Source organism: Myotis myotis, unplaced genomic scaffold (assembly GCF_014108235.1).
Source record: "Myotis myotis isolate mMyoMyo1 unplaced genomic scaffold, mMyoMyo1.p scaffold_m19_p_12, whole genome shotgun sequence".
NCBI classification, from domain to species: domain Eukaryota; kingdom Metazoa; phylum Chordata; class Mammalia; order Chiroptera; family Vespertilionidae; genus Myotis; species Myotis myotis.
In genome coordinates this window covers 14,688,648-14,709,294 of record NW_023416316.1, presented here as the reverse complement: position 1 = coordinate 14,709,294, position 20,647 = coordinate 14,688,648, and the positions used below count along the sequence as shown (strand labels likewise).

Below are 20,647 nucleotides of genomic sequence, written 5' to 3'. Positions count from 1 at the left end.
AGGCTATATCGCTTCCAATTCATATGATTTCAAGGCAGAGTGTTAATTGTTACAGAGTACCGAGAACACAATGAAGTAAGATTGCCATTTTCTGGCCAGAAAGCAGGAAAAATTTCAGTGGGGAAAGTTCCTGGACTCTCAGTTTGGGGATTAATTCTTGTTGCTAACCTGGGTGCATCTTGGGGCTTTGGAACTAACTAAACGCGGTTTAGGTCTCAGCTACATCATTAGCAGTGTGAACTTGGGAGATGTTACTTTACCTCTCTGAGCTTAACTTTCCATACCTGGGGAAAAACCTACCTGGAGGGGATGGTATGACAATGAGGCAACATGTGTAAAAGAATACAGGGTAGCCCTGGCCGGCTTGGCTCAGTGGATAGAGCGTTAGCCTGCGGACTGAAGAGTCCCAGGTTCAATTCCGGCCAAGGGCACATGCCTGGGTTTCGTACTCGATCCCCAGTGGGGGGCGTGCAGGAGGCAGCTGATCAGTGATTCTCTCTCATCATTGATGTTTCTATCTCTCTCTCATTCTCCCTTCCTCTCTGAAATCAATAAAGACATATATTTTTAAAAAAATACAGGGTAATATGTGGCACAGAAAGACACTCGACTAGTGTTACACTCCTTTCCCCTTCCAGTTATTTGAAAGCTTCATTCATTCATTTCACTTAGGTCTCCACTCAAATGCCACTTCCTTCCTGAACCTCTCGATCCACAATAAAACCCCCAACTCCCTCTAACCCCTTATCCTGCTTGTTTTTCTTCAAAGTCCTTACCATCACTTGGCATTACATTATGTATTTCTTTGTTTTCTGTTTACTATGCCTATTCACCTATAAGGTAAACCCAGGACAGGGGCTTTTTGTTGTTTGTTGTCTTTACTGCTATATCTCGACAGCGAGGAAAGTACCTGGCATGTAGTTAGTGCTTAATAAATATTTGCTGAATGATGGAATGAATTACTTTAATGCACTTTGTAGGAATAGGGACTTAAAGATAATTAAGAAATTGTGCCCTGTTCTCAATGGTTAGAGTGCCAGCCTGTGCACTGGATGGTTGTAGGTTCATTTCTGGTCAAGGGCACGTATCTGGGTTGCAAGTCCCCCGCGCCCCAGTTGGGGTGCTTATGAGAGGCAACCAATAGATGTGTCTCTGTCACATTGATGTTTCTCTCTCTCTCTCTCTCTCTCTCTCTCTCTCTCTCTCTCTCTCTCTCTCTCTCTCCTGCTCCTTCCTTCTACTCTCTCTAGGATCAATGGAAAATATATCTTCACTCCTCAGGTGAGGACTAAAAAAAAAAGGCTAATTAAGAAATGAGATTACGGAGGAGAAACTAATTCTGTCTGCTACGGAATCTGAGCAGGCGGAAGATCCATATCTCACCTGGACTACAGCAGCTGCCTCCCCACTGTTCTCCTTGTGTCTATGTTCCCCTACATTCCATTTGTTGATCAACAGCCAGAGAGACCCCCAAAAGTCAACATCAGATTGATCAGGTCCCTCCCCTGTTTAAATCTCTCCAATGTCTTCCCATTACAATGAGAATAAAACCCAAACTCCTACCGTGGCCTGACCATCAGCCTCTACTCACTAGTCTAACCCCCTTTCCTAACACTCTCTCCTCCCTCCCTGAGTTCTGGGCACAATGGCTTTCTCTTTCTTAAACATGTAAAAATCTTATCATTTTTTTCTTTTTTAATTTAAAAATAAACATACAGTAGCCCCCCCTCCCCCTTACCTGCAGGGGATATATTCCAAAACCCCCAGTGGATGCCTGTGCATCGTACTGAACCTTACACATACTATGTTTTTTCATAAACTTACATACTGATGATAGAATTTAATTTATAAATCAGGCACCGTAAGAGATTAACAACAGTAACTAATATAAAATAGAACTATTATACTATAATAAAAGTTACGTAAATATGGTCTCTCAAAATATTTTATCATACTGTACTCACCCGTCTTTAGTTTCATGGGTAGATGATTTGTGCTTACTACCGTAGATCTTAGCAACCTCAGCATCAGATTTTTTTCTTTCTTTATGAAGTTGAGAACTTTCACCTTTTCAGTTAAAGAAAATGTTACAGCTTCTCTTTGGCATGTCCAAATTGCCAGCATCACTACTCCTGCACTTTGGGGCCATTATTAAATGAAATAAAGGTGACTTGAACACAAGACTTCAATACCATAAGTGGTCGATCTGATAACCCAGACAGCCACTAAGTAACTAATGGGCGGTTAGCATACAAAGCATTGATACGCTGGGCAAAGGAATGATTCACATCCCAGGTGGGATGGAGCAGGATGGCTTAAGATTTCATCACACTACTCAGAATGGCACACAATTTAAAACTTACGAATTCTTTATTTATGGTATTTTCCATGTAATACTTTTGGGCTACAGCTAACCACAGGTAAAAACTGCTGAAAGCAAAACCACAGATAAGGGGGACTGCTGTATATTTTTTTCATTTAATACTCTAAGTTCTATATGTTTATATAATTAACAATATCCTATTCTTATGCCTAAAATTCTTCAACAAGCAACGACTAAGGTAAAAATAACTCTTCAAGGAACATGGATTCGAGAGTACAAGTATCGAGGTCTTTTCTGACGTGGGCCTTTGTGCTGGCAGGTCCCACTCCCCGAGGCTGACCCTTCCTCCTCATTCAGCTCTCAGCAAAGGTATTTCCTTAAAGAGGCCTCTCAGGCTAAAACTGTCCCTGCCACCATCGCCTTCAGCAAGTCTCGTAGCATCTCATTATCTGCAATGCCTTTATCTGCTTATGTGTCCCATCTTCCCCACCAGAGCATAAAGTACATGAGGTCAAGGACTTTATCAGGTTGACTGCTGCATCTCCAGCCCTCATATACAGTAGATACTCAATAAATGTTTCTGAATCAGTAAAAGTGGACCTTAAAAGATGTTGGAATTTGCCAGGAGGAGAAGTACAGGTAAAGTATGCTATCAGCCTAACAGTGTCATGGGTGTTGGCTTCCCCAAGGAAACCAACATCAAAATATGTAAATTTCAGCCAAACTTACTTGGGAATGGGTACCCGAATTAGCGTCCCTTCCACTTCTGGGTTCAGATTCATTCCACTTTCTCTTATAGCCTTGATAGCTGCAGCTGTACACTGAAAACCAGATCAAAAGGTAAACAGAATTAGTAAATAATTATTACCAGATGCAAGCCCTCTGTCGATAACTGGCAACCCATCTTGGCAGAACATGGAAACATTTAGTTCTGTTACCAGTAAGATCAGGAAGTTACATTGGTGTAGAGTGCTTTGATCAAGCAGAATAGCAAACTATGTCCACTCCTGGTACCAGTGTACTGCGGGAGGAAAAAAAGCAAAGAGAAGGAAAAAATAAAAAGAAAACAGCTCTGCTTCTTTGAAAAGATTTCAATGGTTTGAGGCAAGACAGATCAAAACCACAATAAATCCTCAAGGGAGGGGGGCTGGTCTGTACAAAGATTGGTGTAAAGACAGATGAAAGATTTTATACATTAAAAATTCCAGTTGACATTTTACACTCAAAATATACCCGTGCCGACTTGGAATGAGTAAATAAATTTAACTCATTCGTATCTACACACACAGCGACCTCACTCATGCTTTGGAATGAGCAATGGCTCCCTGTGGGTGTGTGCTCCAGGAAAGAGAGAATGGATTACTGGCTGCAAGCATGGACTTTGGAGTCATAAAGAGCTCAGTTCAAATCCCAGCTCTGCTTACCATGTGACCCTGGGCAACAAGCCTGACCTCTTGGGCCTCCATTCCGTAACCTGAGACCACATGGTACATACACCTCAGAGAGGACTGAATGAGGTCGCATGAGCAATGCATCTTGCTCTGTAACTGGCCCACAGTAACACCCAGGGGAGTTATTACATACATTAAGCATATAGAGGTAAGAATGCACAAAACCCCCAAACAAGGCTGAGCGTATGTCATCACGTAGCTTATGCACTGCTGTCCTGCCTGTCTCCCTCCCTGTCATCCTCCAGGGTCTTCTCTGACACAGTCCGGCTAACGGGCCAGGTGGCGCACTGGTACTCTGATTTCCCAAAGCGCCTCACCTCAAGCAACAATATAGCCACACCTGGCATGCAATCCTAAAAGGTAAAAGACAGCAGTGTGGAAGAGAGATGCTTTCATTGGCATGACAGTGTGAAATTCATGAAAATGAGGCCTCTGATATTTTCCAAAGAATTTTAGGTTTGACCAGAGCCAATCCACATCACTTGGATTCACAGGACCAATTCTCGACCTAGAGTTCCTCCCTCGACTTCTGGTTCAAAAGAATGGGGTTTGTGTCACACCTATTTGATTTTTCCAGGGTTTGCTTTGGTTTTGAAAACTTACCTATTTTATTTTTAAATGGCTTTAATTCTACAGAGACATGAGGGGTAATCATAGGTGAAAAGATAAACCAGAACTTTCACATCAGATGAATCATTTCCATGGGAGGCTGTACACAGAATCTAACAGTGTGGCTACTGCTTAAAACAGTACATTTTCTTTTTTAAAGAATACATTTTTATTGAAACATCAATAAAGGAAGGTAGAGAGAGAGACAGAAACATCAATGATGAGAGAGAATCACTGATTGGCTGACTCCTGCACTCCCCCAATAGGATCGAGCCTGCAACCCGGGCCTGTGCCCTGACCAGGAATTGAACTGTGACCTTCTGGTTCATAGGTAGATTCTCATCCACTGAGCCATGCCAACCGGGCTAAAACAGTAAATTCTTAAAATGGTACCTGTGGCCACAGACTACTGGAGCTGGAAGGGACTGTGACAGCCAAGTACAGTCCCTTCCTCTTGTATATAGGACCTGTTGGATAAAGTCACATCCCTAAGCACATATGGTCTTCCGGAGAGCCGAGAGTTGTACAGTGAGGACCTTACCCATCACACTTCCGCTTACTGGCAGAGTTAAGAGGAGACAGTAGGCTCCTCAACTCTCAGTCCAGTGATGCTATTCTGTCCATATTTTCTTCCAGATCCCCTAGCTTAAGTATTTAGTAGCACAGGGGATTTGACTTTTTTTTAAGTAGCCCAAAAATAATTTGCTGGTGTTTTAAGGGTATCTAGCTCCTTTAAGGGTATCTTAAGATAAAGGTAAATAAAAGAGCTAGATAAAGAAATAAAATATCCCTCTGCAACAGAACAGCCATTTTCTTTTTCTTTTTTAATCTTTAATTTCTTTATTGGTTAAGGTATTACAAATGTGTCCTCATCCCCCCCCCCCCCATTAACCCCCAACCTTCCCCCCCACCACCACCACCACTCATGTTCTCATCCCCCTGTTGTCCATGTCCATTGGTTTGGCTTATATGCATGCATACAAGTCCTTTGGTTGATGTCTTCCCCTTACCCCCACCCTCCCCTACTTTCCCTCTGGGGATTGGTAGTCTGATCACTGTTTCTCTGTAATAAAATGACACAGATTTTCTACAGTTAACAATAAAGGGAGAATCTCCACTTTGAAGAAGTAGCCTGATCTCAAGTCTCCCAATCCTCCTTTTCTGATGCTTCTCACTGAATGACTGACAAATCACTGTGGTAACATCCTACCACCAGCCCCTCCCTTTCACAGTAGGACCCCAGTGTTTCCACACAACCTTCCCCAGTGGACACCAGAGCACCTACAGCTGATACCCAGATGGACAGTCATTATGTCTCAATAGCTACATCTTCCCAGTACAAGGCTCAGTGCCAGGCACATGGCAAGTGCTCAGTAAAAGCTTGTTGCATGACTATATTAATAAACTGACTCAGATCTATTAGACAAACTCATCTCCTTACTTTTACTTCTTATATATAACCCCCCCAAATCCTTATTTTGTACTTTACTTGTTCTGTGTCCTTTCATATGCAGAAAAAATGCAAATCAGATTTCATTTTGAAAAGAAACCTACTAGAAGAGGTAGTTCTAAAACATTCTAAATATGTATATTTTGGTTTGATGTGGTAGGATGCAGAAACTCAGGGAATTACAGTCATTTTCCCAACATGACTTCTGAACTACTCAGGGCTCAGATGAAAAGGAATATATTTCTATCGCATTTCCATCTTTTATCTTAGCCTTTGTCCCCTCACTGGAGGGATGCTCACCAGTACCCCAAGGCAAACAGAAAGTTCTCAAATGGCAACACTGACCAAATGATTGTGGCTGCTTAGAGAACTCTGGAGAGAGAGATCACAGATCCCATCTGGGCCCAGGCAGGAAGGAGTGCTGTCATCAATTAGCAAAGACTGCTATTGCCATTCTTAAGTTCATCTATGCTAAAGGACAAGAGATGATAAAACTTTTTTGGACAGGTCAAGTCCTTAACCCTTTGGGTTCAAGTCAACTTTGTTAGTGCCATTTCAGTGACTGGCCTTCCATTTCCTTTATATCCCAAAGAGTCCTTAGAATGTAAGGTCTATGAAAGCAGGAACCTTGTCTGTTTTTATCATCAAGGAATTAATTCCAGCACCTCAACTAAAACTTAATATCTTACAGGAACTCAAAAAGTATTTGTTGAATTAATGAATGAATGGTTAAAGGAGCACAGGCTTTAGTGTCAAACAGATCTATGTTCAAATCTTGGTTCTGTCACAACGGTGTGAACCTCAGGGAGATATTGTACTTCTCGGAGCCTCAGTTTTCTCATCTATAAAATGGAACATACAATGCTTAATTTTAGAGAGTACCTAGAAACAAAACATGATCACGTAAAAACAAAACATGAGAAAGTAGTGCCCGGCAACACAGTAGACACTCAATACACATTGGCTTTCTTCCTTCCACAAGGGAAATAATGGCACCTACAGACTTTTATTTTTTTCCATTTGCTTTTTCAAATCATGCTTTGGTTTTTTACTCCCTTCTTTTCTTTCCCATCATTAACTCTAGCTGCAGGCAAGTTTATGGAAAGCAGCAACTATGTGTATCATTTATCAAGCAGGACACATGTTAAACAAATGCAACACAGTTTTCTGTCTTCAATGCATTTGAAAGGATTATGCATGTAAATCTGCATCGTGTCATTACAGCATGACACAGAAAAGCGCAGGTTTGGAAAGAAAACCAACCGCATGTGAAACAGAAAGGAATTACATAAACACAGAGAGGATTAGCTCAGCATTTTGAAGCTATGAACCTGGGTACTCAATGGACAGCTTCTAAAGTGAAGGAAGGAAATGTTTAGTTAAGACTATTTGTTTAATATATACACCAGATGAGATAAAGGAATTCAAAAGACAATGTAACTCACACTTCCTCATTCTGTCCTTGTAACGAACCTCTTGACTGAGATGCTTGTAAAAGTTTTTTGTGGGTTTTTTTTCTCCTTTAAAACCCACAGAATTTCAACTTGGAAGGCAGAGATGCTTTGGTTGAAAAATGAAGATATACTCTAACTTCCTAAGAAAAAAATTAAGCTGTTAATACCTCCTCCTACCTCATAAGATGCACTGGTGGCCAATCACACTTCTTCTGTGAATGCCATTCGCCATTTAATAACAGAAGTGGCTGGCTCTGAAAAGCAATCTGCCTGATGAGGTCTTCAAGCTGTGTAATTAGGAGGCTATTCCCTAAATTGGCCTGCAGTGCCAATCGGATTAGGTGAACCAGGCGGGGAGGCCTCAGCAGTTCAGAGGGGGCCACGAAGGGTAAGAGTTGACTGTTCCCTTTTAGTCCATTTCTCAGCTCCTCAGTAACAGCAGGATTGAGAGCCTCCCTTCCATCAACCTAATAACAAGTATTCATCCATTTGTGGAAAATTTACTGAGTGCTTCCATGTATGTGCCAGGCACCGTTTTAGGTGCTCAACACAATGAGTAAGTTAGATATGATTCCTGCATTCCAAGCTTACAATCTAGTGAAAGTGAGGTGGAAAATAAAGATATATATAATTATTAATAATGATAAGTGCAATAAAGAAAAAGAACCGTGGTCTATAAGAGAGCTTAGTGTGGAGGAGTGGTTTAGATTGGGTAGATTAGGGAAGGCTTCCCTGAGAAAGTGACATTTAATCTGTGACCCAACCAATGTCATCCCAATAAATAAAATGGATATATATATAAGTATATATAGCGATAGATATAGATATAGATATAGATATAGATATAGAGATATAGCAATTAGCCAATCAACAGTGTTCCAAGCAAAGGGCAGAGCCCTTGCAAAGCCCTGAGGATGCAAAGGGTGTGGTGTGTTTGAGGAACTGAAAGGTCAATTTAGCTAGAGAGGTGTGTAAGGATGTCAGTAGCACAAGACTGGAGACACTGGGAGACACAGGCAGGGGCACATCATGCAAAGCATTCTAAGCCACAGTAATCTTTTTCTTTGATACTACTTGAAGCCATTAATAAATGTAAAGCATGGGAATAACATAATCCAATGTATATTTTTAAAAGTTCGCTCTGGCTGCAGTATGGAGAAGGGAATGGGGGAGTAAGGAATTCAAAAGACACATGGTCTGAACATGTTCACAGCAAGGGCTTTTTTCTTACTCATATCTCTAATCCAGTCTGCCAAATCTAGCATGTTCACCTTTGGTCTATGTCTTTGGGACAGACACACTGAAACAGACCATTGGAACAGGAAGGGACTTGAGCGTCCTTCACCTCACATTAACAACAAATGAGGAAATGGCAGCCCAGAGAGTGGAGCAAGGTCAAACAGCCAGCTAGCAACGGAGATGGGACCGGGTTCCAGGTCCTCGAGGACTTCAAATCCAGGTCCATTCCCACGGGACCACTAAGAAGCCCCTTCTCTACCTCAAATTGACCTCCTATCACAGCCCCCAAGGTGGCAACAATAATGCAGCCCACCTTCCAGGCTGGGAAGCACTGTGCTCTGTGCCATACTCTGCAATGGTCAGTCCGGTGTGAACGGAATGTGACCTCCTGGAGGATCTGCTCAAACACTAATGCAGAGGTCACAAACTAGTGGCTCGTTGAAGTGGTTTTTTTCTCACAATCTTAAAAAAAAAAGTGAATCAGTTATCAATATTTAACAAGAATCTTATATAAAAATGTGGATTTTTGGCTTCTTCTGGAAATAAAAAATCGTAATACCTGGTAATGCTGATTGCCAGGCCTACGTTTCTGGGCAAAGGCTGCTCGCAGGGCATAGGCTCCCCAGTTTACCACAGTCCCCTCCAAGTTGGCCAAGCGCCAACCACTGCATCGCCACCATTGTTTTTCTTAGATGGGGCCTGCTGCAGTAGTCAAATTATTTGCCTGGCTTCTATAGTGTTTAGCAGAAAAGGAACTTAGAAACAGGAAAGAGCTTTTCCTTCTCCCTCCATTATGCCTTCTCTCTTGTTTCATCCCAAGCTGGAGGGAATACTTCTGCTGCCTTGACCCAGCTTCCTCCTTCCAAAAGACAGCATGAATAAGGACCCTGTGAGCCAGGCCACCTTACCTCTGGGAAGCTGGCCATATTCACCAAGATCAGCTGTGGCGACTTCATGGAGATCTCACCAATCTGGTTTAAAGCAAGCTTCCCATCAGCAGTTACCACAGTGATATGATCAAGGGATCCTAAAAAAAAATAAATAAAAAATTATAGGGTCTTAGAAGTCAGAAAGACCTTAGAAGCCCCACACCTAAGTCCCTATCTACTTCAGATTTAACTAATGTTCTAGGTCCCTTATCAATGTGGCAAGACCATTCCAGGGGCTTTCACAGGAACAGCAGTGGCCCGTGATGGGAACAGCTTCGACATACTGAGAAAACGCGGCTGGAATTCCTACCAGCAACTAGGGTGGCCAGCCATCCCGGTGTGCCTGGGCCTAACAGGTTTCCCGTGACACAGGACTTTCAGAACTAAAACTGGAAAGAGTTGGTCACTGCTCCAGCAGCTTTGCCATTTACTAACCATGAAACCTCAGGCAAGTTACTTATCTTCTCTATACCTTGGTGTCCACCTCAGTGAAACAATAACTTACAGGATCAAAGTGAGGTTTATAGCTAAATACAAACCATCAAGTGTGTAAGCACCACAAAATAAGCACATAGAGAGGATATCTCTTATTAACCCTTAGTTCTTAGAACTACTCTGTAGCAATGTATTACGATCTCCACTTTACACAGAGAAAAATGAGACTTGGGAGCTAACAAAAAATACTCAAGAGCCAAGCTTCTGAAGGCTTGGGGTGGAGTGGGGTGGGGGCTGGGTGGAAGGGAAGAGGGGAGAAAATAGGGGAGGTCTGTAATATGTCAACACAACAAGAACAACAAAAAAACCTTAAAAAAAAAAAGCCAAGCCTCAAACTCAGGTATGCTAAATTCTGATTCCAGTCAGGGTTGTTCCCCTTTTACCAGTAGAACTCAAATGCATCAGAATCACCAGGGAGTTTTTTCATTTAGATTCCTGGGCCGCAGCCCAGAGATCCCAATTCTATAAGGGATTGGGAGTCTGTGATTTAGGGGAAGCCTATAATTTTTTTAAGATCACCACATGATTCTGACATGCAGCCATGTTTGAAACCCTTTTCTTATACCACCCACCTTGATTTTGGTACGTAGATCCTCTTTAGAAAAAAAACAAACATACACCAACTATTAACACTTAACTGTTACCCTGGATCTGATCTTCTTCCACATCTGAATTCTAGAAAACCCTGGGCAAAATTTTCAGAAACCCAATAGGCAAGCATATAAAGCCACGGTTACAGATAGAAAAGGGGCATTATTTAAAATCCCTAGTTTCTGCCGAAACCGGTTTGGCTCAGTGGATAGAGCGTCGGCCTGCGGACTGAAAGGTCCCAGGTTCGATTCCGGTCAAGGACATGTACCTGGGTTGCGGGCACATCCCCAGTAGGAGATGTGCAGGAGGCAGCTGATCGATGTTTCTCTCTCATCGATGTTTCTAACTCTCTATCTCTCTCCCTTCCTCTCTGTAAAAAATCAATAAAAAATATATTAAAAAAATAATAATAATAAAAAATAAAATCCCTAGTTTCCCATTCAAATGAGAACTGAGGTGGGGGGGGGGGGAACCATACTATTAACAGTAAGAACCACTCATGTAGACACAAAGAGAAAGGGGTGGGTAGGAAGGGGTCTTTTAAACAATGGGGAATTGTTAGAATAATGTAGTACCACACTATGGCCCAAAGATCTAAGTAGAAGTACTCAACCATATTGAATATCACCACAAAAAGAAGGTGGTTGATACCATTGGCTTTAATCCAGAAAAGCTCAAGAGGTATAATAGCAAAAGTTTCCTTGATTCTGAAGACAAATGTCCTGGGTTCAAATACTAACTCTGCCACCTCGTGATTGTGTGACCCTGGGAAGATCCTTCAACGTTTTTTGCGTCTGTGTCCTGATCTCTAAATGGGGCATAAAAATTGTACTTATCTCAGAGGGTTGCTTGAGGATTAAATGAAAGAGTTTACAGAAAGCACTTATAACTGTGTCCTGGCATATATAAGTGCCCCATAAATGATAACTATTATTATTACTTCTTGACTTTCCTATATTTTACCCAAACTAATCTATTTATAATTTCTCTAGTAGAGTCTGTTCTTTCTTGCCTCAAGACATTTAGCATATATTTTTCCTTGTCTGTTCAGATAACTCCTGATCATTCTTTAACACTCAGTTATAATAGCTTCTTTTAAAATATATATATATACATATATATATATTTAATTTTTTTATTTCAGAGAGGAAGGGAGAGAGAGAGAGAAACATCAATGATTAGAGAGAATCATTAATTGGCTGCCTCCTGCACATCCCCCACTGGGGACTGAGCCCGCAACCCAGGCATGTGCCCTGACCAGGAATCGAACTGTGACCTCTAGCAGTTTCTAACCTCAGAAGTCTTATCTGACCTCCTAAACTGTATTACAAACCCCCTCGTGAGTTCCCAAACATCTTATGCATCTATAATAATGATAGCCAATATTTGTTGAACACTTCCTATGAGCAAGAAATTGTGCTAAAAGTGTCTATAATTGATTTGTTTTTATTATCACAATAACCCTGAGATAGTTCCACCATTTCACAGATGAGGAAATGGAGGCACAGAGAGTAACTCGCTCAAAGTCACAAGAGCTCTTAACAACGGAGCTTGAATTCAAACCCAGGACTGACCAACTCCTAGCTAAGGTCTTCACTCTGCTTTACTATAATTTTACACATTTTGGATTAAGTGTGTTCCTTCGAATTAGGGCTCTGGGAAGGTGGGGAGAATGTCTTTTCTCTATCTACAGCACCTATTAATCAGCACAAAACAAGTGCTCAGTAATGCTTTGATGAATAAATGAATGTATACATGCATGGATGAACGAGAGAGAGCAAGAATGGACAAATGAATAAACCCATATCTTAGACAACTATTAAAAACAATCAACTACCTTGAAGATAGAAACTGTTGGTAGACAGATGAAGGTGTAAGAAGAAAAGTGCCTGCTGGTTCAGATAGTAATGAAAGATGATATAGAAGAATCTAGCCAAAAAAAAAAAAAAAAGACTGGCTACGTTCAGCCTGTTTCATCCAGTCTCTTCATGGCCCCAAGTTCTACGTAGAGCGTTACACAAACATAACCCTAAAGAGAAAGAAGCAAAGAGGAAATACCAACGGGAGGCCTTTTGAAAATGGAACTTAATTCAGCCTTCCTGGTTTGCCTGAGATCCTCTGCCACAGGAGTCCCAACATGGGCTTTCCCAGTATGCAGCATGGTGTTCCCATTCCCTAAATCCATATCGACTTAATGTATCAAATCCTTTTCCCTCAATCTGTCCCCAGCGAGAATCTCTCTTAGCCTCATTCCTGCCCCTCATTTTCTCAGAGGTTAACTTTTAACAAATTACACTCCCAACCTCTTTCCAGGCCATCATCTTTTTAAGTTGAACAAGAGTGGAGCTTGCTAACTAATTTTAAGTATCACGTTTCTCCCTGAGCTCCTCTCAAACTACTCTCTGGTTTCGGCTGCAGAATGTTAACAGGCCAGAAAGCACAGGGGAAACAAAGCACTTTATCAGTTTCATACCTAAAATAATAAGCAAGTTTAAAATAAACAGTTGGGAGAGATTGAATGGCACGCTCTACTGTCAGCAAAAGCAGAATGCCCCAGTCTAAAGGTTGACAAATGACGGAATGGTCTTCTGGTTTCACACTGGATCTTGTCGCTGAACTCAGGATGTTTCTGCTGGTGTTTATAAATGGAGCTGTGTATTTTTCACTTGGTTTTATTAAGAACAAGCTCGTGAAATATTTTCTAGTTTCCTTACAAACTGTCCAAACCAAGATGTGAGTGGGAACCGCCCAAGCTCCCACAGATATCTTCAGAGGGGGTCCCAGGCTTGACTCTAGATGATGACAATTTCCAAAAGGCCAATTTTACAGCAATTGGATTTTTCCTGCCTGCCTGCCTGCACCATTAGCTGACAACTCACTTCTTCCATCACATCTGCAAACAGTTCGCCTAGACAGTTCTGACATTTCCCACTTAGAAAAGCCACTTTCAGGAAGTTATTAACCCAAACGTAATCTTCCTGGTCAAACACGGGGGTACAGAAATGCCTCAGGTGGGCAGGTTTGCCGCCAGTTGGTTCCCAGTAAGGGATAAGAACGGCCAAACAGGACAAATTGGAAAAAGTCAGACCAAAGATGTCAGCTACTATGAGACTAAATACCTAGAAGCATATATAGTTGTTTATTATTATCATAATAAAACTCCCAATTTTTTAAGAGTACCATGAGAGCCAACAGCATGCCTGTTTTATTCACCACTGTGTACCAGTACAATGCCTGGTTCATAGTAGACAAATATTTGCTGAATGGATAAATAAATGTTAACTATGTGCCAGTCACTGTGTCAGAACGATTACATATGTTACCTCACTATTTTAAAATGCACCCCAAAGCTATAAGGTAGGAATTAGACAAGGAAACAGAGGAACAGAAAAGTACAGTAACTGCCCATGGTCGCCAATTAGTAAATCTCAAAGCTGGAACGAAAACGCAGCTCTGCCAAAACCATGATCTTTCCCCCACGCCCTTCTCCAAAATACTGGTCCAGTCACTAACCTGGTGAGGTCCTTATATTGACAGTCTTATTGAAATTATCCTTGAGTGCTTCCATCACAGACTTCATTTCTTCTTCCACCTCTTCCAAGCTGATTATATCCTCCACCAAGGCAGTGTTAAGATTCACTCTGGTTTGGGACTGTCCTTTTCCTTTGGCTAAAAGGTCAACATTCAATGATTAAAAGAACAGCAGACAATAAACAGAGACAATAAACAATCAGTGAAGAAGTGCCTACTATGTGCAGGGCAAAATTCCAAGTGCTAGAAAATTACAGAACATTATCACTGCCCTATAAAAAAAATGTCTACATTTACTGAGAGTCTACTAGAGAGCACGGTGCTAAAAGCACTTTCTCAGACACTACTGAAGGCACAGACTTATACAGAGATACCCCAGGTGAAAATCCTGGCTATAATGCAAGCTAGCCTTATGGCCTTGGGCATGTTCCTCTACTTTTCTCAGCATCAGGTTCCTTATCTGTAAAACGGATAATATCTATATTGCTAGGTTGCTACATGGATATAAATTAAGTAATTCAATACCTAAAAGAGCACTATCCACATGGCAGACACTCCATAAGTGAATTAATTCCTTGTTTTTTCAGAAAAATAAACAGAAGATGAGAAAGTTAAATGACTTGCCTAATATTATAAGGTCATGAAAGAGTAAAACCAAGATTTGGTCCCAGATCTTCCTAATTTTAAACCCATGAACTTTTCACTAAGCTGCCTCCATAAAGTCTAATTGGAGATACAGAAATATATTAATTAATTATAAAATACTAAGACAAGGATATGCAAAGTATCTGATAGCTGGTACAGACAAACAGGACAACAATAGTTCAGAAACATTTACCACCACCAATGGTAGTGACAATGGCTTATATTTTAGAAAATTGACAGCATTGGAAGCTAACTAAAGTTCTGTTTTATGTCTAAGCCATCATGGCAATTTTTCATACACATTCTGACCACTATGGTGAGTAATACAAATATTTTTGAAGGGTGAGGGAAGGAGAAAAATATTTAAATAATATCCTACAGTTATTTCTTAAATAATCAATAAACATTTATTGAAATTTATTTACAACAAAGACTACTGAACATCTACGTGAGCTAGATCCTGTGCTATTTGTATAGTGCATATCTCATTTATGTACCTCACGTTTCCTCATTTGCAAAATGGTGAGACCTGTGCTTCACTGGATAATTATAATTCCTTCAAAGGATAATTGAAAGGATTAAATTATTAAATGTAGGTGAATTTTTAAAAAATTTAATATAACATACAAATCAAAAGTTAATACTGTTGTCACTATTAAGAGGACATGAGTCTTCTATGCATTAATAATCTTTCAGTGACTTGTTAATTTTCCTATTAACAGAAAAGGGAAGGTTTGCATGAAACCATATAAGGAAAGTCAATGGAAAAAAATATTTAGCAGCATATTTCTAGCACCATCCTTGGGAGTGGACTCCCTGACCCACCACTTCAAATAGCAGATCTGTTTGACAATTTTCTGTCACTCATTTATTCAACAAAATTTTTTGAAGCATTCTATATGTCAAGCTCTGTTAGATGCTAACCAAAAAAAACATAGGCCCTCCCCTCATTGGGTCCAGCATGGAAGACATATAACAAACAATAATCAAACCTACAATGAATTAACTAATTAATGAGTACTGTGCTAAGTACATCAAAGGTAAAATAACAGTGCGCACGAGTGCACGTAACAAGGGACCTGACCCAGTGTAAGAGGTCAGGGAAGGCTTCCCTGAGGAAGTGACATTTAAGCTGAGATCTGGGGTATATCAAAGTCTCATTCTTGGATGACACAAACCATTAAGATCATCCATCTAAATCCATAGCTCTAATACTCCTTACCCAACAACCTTCTGGTTTTAATTTTACTTCCAACATAGATCTTACTATAAGGAGAAAAATGGGTTGATCCCTGCCTCAAGCATTATACCTTTAATTCTAAATTTAAAGAAAGAAATTAGGCATTTCTGAGCTATAGTAACATATGAGCAACATGATAATGAGAAAACAGGCCGTAGGTTCTCTATCACTGTGACCTTTTAAGCGAATCAATTGTATTATGTGAGAAACCATTTCCTCATGTGGCAAGGGGAGAAATTCAGTACATCTCTGATGTCCTTCCAGCTATGATAATTCAAGGGCTAAATATAAGAAAGGGGTGGCCAAAACCGGTTTGGCTCAGTGGATAGAGCGTCGGCCTGCGGACTGAAAGGTCCCAGGTTCGATTCCGGTCAAGGGCATGTACCTGGGTTGCGGGCACATCCCCAGTGGGAGATGTGCAGGAGGCAGCTGATCGATGTTTCTCTCTCATCGATGTTTCTGGCTCTCTATCTCTCTCCCTTCTTCTCTGTAAAAAATCAATAAAATATCAAGATGGGAACCAAGATGGCGGCATAGGTTAACGCCGGAGTTTGCTGCTTTGAACAACTACTTCAAAAGTGAAACCAAAAAACGGAAGGGACATCACCCAGAACCACAGGAACGCTGGCTGAGTGGAAGTCCTACAACTAGGAGGAAAGAGAAAGGCATACGGACACTCAGAGGAGGCGCAGTGCTGAAGTCAAATTCTGAGGTGTGGAGTGCGCTGAGCGGGCTGGCGGCGGAGGGCACGGTTGGCGTTTTCAATCGGGAGGGAGTCGCAGACTCTGAGCTCCAGATACGGGCGAGTCTTTAGGAACCCAGACTCAAACGGGAGAAGCGGGACTGTCTGGCTTCGGTCAGAGCGAGTGCAGCTTTCTCTCTGAGCTTTGCAGCGGGTGCTGGGACTCAGAGAGGCAGAGCCCCTGGGGACAGGACTGAGAGCCGCCATAACTGCTCTCTCCAGCCCACCCTGTTGATCCTGTGCGACCCGCCCCGCCCAAGCCCTGCACAGAGGCTTTTGCCGGATAGCCTCAGGCAAAGGCTAGATTAGCACCTCCCTAGAGGACAGAAGTTCTCTCACTGCTGACACAGCTGATTCTCATAGCCACTTGGCCTGGAGGTCAAACCCTCCCTGGAATTAGCTACAACAATCAAGATTTAACTATAAGACTGCGAACAAAGACCACTAGGGGGTGCACCAAGGAAGCATAACAAAATGCGGAGACAAAGAAACAGGACAAAATTGTCAATGGAAGATATAGAGTTCAGAACCACACTTTTAAGGTCTCTCAAGAACTGTTTAGAAGCCGCCGATAAACTTAATGAGATCTACAAGAAAACTAATAAGACCCTCGATCTTATATTGGGGAACCAACTAGAAATTAAGCATACACGGACTGAAATAACGAATATTATACAGACTCCCAACAGCAGACCAGAGGAGCGCAAGAATCAAGTCAATGATTTGAAATGCGAGGAAGCAAAAAACACCCAACCGGAAAAGCAAAATGAACAAAGAATCCAAAAATGCGAGCATAGTGTAAGGAGCCTCTGGGACAGCTTCAAGCGTACCAACATCAGAATTATAGGGGTGCCAGAATATGAGAGAGAGCAAGATATTGAAAACCTATTTGAAGAAATAATGACAGAAAACTTCCCCCACCTGGTGAAAGAAATGGACTTACAGGTCCAAGAAGCGCGGAGAACCCCAAACAAAAGGAATCCAAAGAGGACCACACCAAGACACATCATAATTAAAATGCCAAGAGCAAAAGATAAAGAGAGAATCTTAAAAACAGCAAGAGAAAGAAACTCAGTTACCTACAAGGGAATACCCATACGACTGTCAGCTGATTTCTCAACAGAAACTTTGCAGGCCAGAAGGGAGTGGCAAGAAATATTCAAAGTGATGAATACCAAGAACCTACAACCAAGATTACTTTATCCAGCAAAGCTATCATTCAGAATTGAAGGTCAGATAAAGAGCTTCACAGATAAGGAAAAGCTAAAGGAGTTCATCACCACCAAACCAGGATTATATGAAATGCTGAAAGGTATCCTTTAAGAAGAGGAAGAGGAAGAAAAAGGTAAAGATACAAATTATGAACAACAAACATGCATCTATCAACAAGTGAATCTAAGAATCAAGTGAATAAATAATCTGATGAACAGAATGAACTGTTGATTATAATAGAATCAGGGACATAGAAAGGGAATGGACTGACTATTCTTGGGGGGGAAAGGGGTGTGGGAGATGCGGGAAGAGACTGGACAAAAATCGTGCACCTATGGATGAGGACAGTGGGTGGGGAGTGAGGGCGGAGGGTAGGGCGGGAACTGGGAGGAGGGGAGTTATGGGGGGGAAATAAGAGGAACAAATGTAATAATCTGAACAATAAAGATTTAATTAAAAAAAAAATAAAAAAAAAATAAAAAAAAATTAAAAAAAAAAAAAAATCAATAAAATATATTTTTAAAAAAAAAGAAAAGAAAGGGGTGAGGAGGTCAGCTGTCTCTACCTTTGGCTTTCTTGGTAGCAAAATGACGGGTTGGTATAGCTGCATAGGCCACGTACTGCCCGTGGTCAGTTTGTCTTCCATTCACTGTCTTCAGCACAACTTCCGAAACAGGTCTGGTCCAGGCTGCAAGAGAATTGCAAAAGGCAGGATGGACCAAGCGGAAGCACCTTAAACCCAAGGCCATGACTGAAGACAGTCTGTGTGAACATCTAAAAAGAATAAGACAAAAACAGACTCTATTACAACTTCAGAAAATAATCTGAATCAATTATCAAGCAACTCCTATAAACTGAGCTATGTGTTAGGCAATTTAAGTACATTATCTCTAATCCTCCTCCCTACAGCCTCCAAGAAATATGATTAGCCCCATTTTACAGGACAAAGAAACTGAGGCTCACAGAGATTTAAGTAACTGGCCCAGTCTGTAAGACTCCAAATCCCCATGCACCAAATGCTTCTTAGTACACAAGAAACACAGAACTAAGCAAACGATGCTAATTAAATCCTTATAAGAGGAAAGGCACTACTATAAAAAGGGAGGGCAGAGCGCTGGAAGAAAACTTTAAATAAGAAAACAATTTCAACAGGCATAAAATGACTGGAAAATTCACACGACAGCATTTAATTAAAATTTTCTTTGGTTCCTTATGCACTGATTACCAATTAGAATGCACTTTAATGTGAGTCTGAAGCATGGTTGAGGTTTGAGGTCTTCCATGTTATAGAATTAAAGCTCTGGAAAATGCCACCCTTTTCTGTGCTAACACAAGTTACACATTATACTTCTGAGGTCTTTGACTATGGAAAGATGCTAGAGTCTACAGCTACCTCTAGGATAAAACACAGTCCTAGCAAACTGACAAATGTGCTTCTGCCAAGAATCGGGCTATTATTCATCTAAAAATTAAGAACAATTAGCCTCAAATACCTGGAAGCTACTGTCTTTGAAAATCAGTCTCATACTGCACTAAAACGAAACAAAATTTCATCCTCAAATTTTGATGTAGTACAACAGCCTGAATAAGAACATGGGTTTTGCAACCAGGAAGGCTTGGAACCCACTGCCAGCTCCATCACTCACTAAATGTCCCTGAACATCACTGCACCTTGATTTCCTCAGCTGTCAAATGGGGATATATTTATTTCTTAGGGTTGAGAAGAATAAATGAGCTTGTACAGATAAAACACTTGGCCCAGTGGTTAACAGACAGCTGGAGCCCCCAAAAGGGATATCTACTGATCGCTTTGACACTTTTCCTTTCAAAAACTTCCACAAAACAGTCAGACACAATAAAGAAATTTTGCATGTCACTACTGATGTACTGGTAGCCCAGAGTCAGTCAGATCTGGATGTAAATTTCAACTTTGGGCAATTCACTCCATTTTTCTGGGTATAACTTTCCTCATCTGCAAAATGAGAAAAATATCCTGATCTTAAAATGAGACGGTGAATACATGTAAAACCCCTAAAACAGTGCCAGGAACACAGCACCTGCTTAATAAAAGCTATCATTATCATTATTTTTTAAAAGAGCAAATGAATAGCACAAAGGCAAATAACTTCTCCTGATGGAATTTTTAATAGCAAGAGATGCTAGGTGTCAGTGATCAGTGTGTGAAATCAGTAAAAACAGATCTGGACAAAAAAACAACAACAAATGAATAGCATTTCCTCTTCTTTAATTATTATCAATAGTTACTATTAATTGAGGTCAGGCCTGGGTTGCTTGCTTTATCCATATTACGAGTATTTCACTTAATCCTTTTACTAATACCACAAAGAAAGTATAATAATCTCCATTTTACAGATGTAGAAACTGAGGCTCAAAGACATTGTCACTGTTTAAGGGCATGGAGCTAATAGCTCTGCCCTATTTCAGCCAAACTGTCCACAAAAGTTTGGCTCTAAGTGAGGTTTCTATATCTAGGTTTTTGCCTAATATAGCCAATGCCTAACCCACACTTACATCCAAATATGGCTGTATAATAATGTGTGTTTCTTGTTTTTTTAATCGACAAGGTCTCAATCTGGCTACTCCATTTAAGACAGGTTTCCTGGTGTTCCTGTTGCAGGTCATAATACCAATCCAGAAAGCAACAGGAAATCAAAATGGGTTAGAAATAAACAACCTTTGCCAGAAAACACAACACCCAAAAGCAGACCCAGTACA

The 20,647-nt window shown here is 40.9% G+C and overlaps 1 protein-coding gene across 10 annotated transcripts in view; it reads right to left on the bottom strand.

Moving 5' to 3' along the window:
* The window catches only part of MRRF (mitochondrial ribosome recycling factor), a 44,562-nt gene that overhangs the window by 21,905 nt on the left and 2,010 nt on the right, over positions 1 to 20,647 (bottom strand). For 2 of the 10 annotated variants that reach the window (XM_036329913.1, XM_036329914.1), the window contains exons 2-5: positions 18,477 to 18,685; positions 14,055 to 14,210; positions 9,435 to 9,553; positions 3,053 to 3,144 (exon numbers count right to left, since the gene is read on the bottom strand). In XM_036329913.1, the coding sequence (XP_036185806.1) occupies positions 3,053 to 3,144; positions 9,435 to 9,553; positions 14,055 to 14,210; positions 18,477 to 18,660 (551 nt within the window). In that variant the 5' untranslated portion in view covers positions 18,661 to 18,685. Of the gene's footprint in view, positions 1 to 1,964; positions 2,068 to 3,048; positions 3,145 to 5,391; positions 6,676 to 7,278; positions 7,428 to 9,434; positions 9,554 to 14,054; positions 14,211 to 18,476; positions 18,686 to 20,647 lie in introns of those variants that run through there. The other 8 variants (XM_036329920.1, XM_036329919.1, XR_004971168.1 and 5 more) reach the window with 7 other exon arrangements.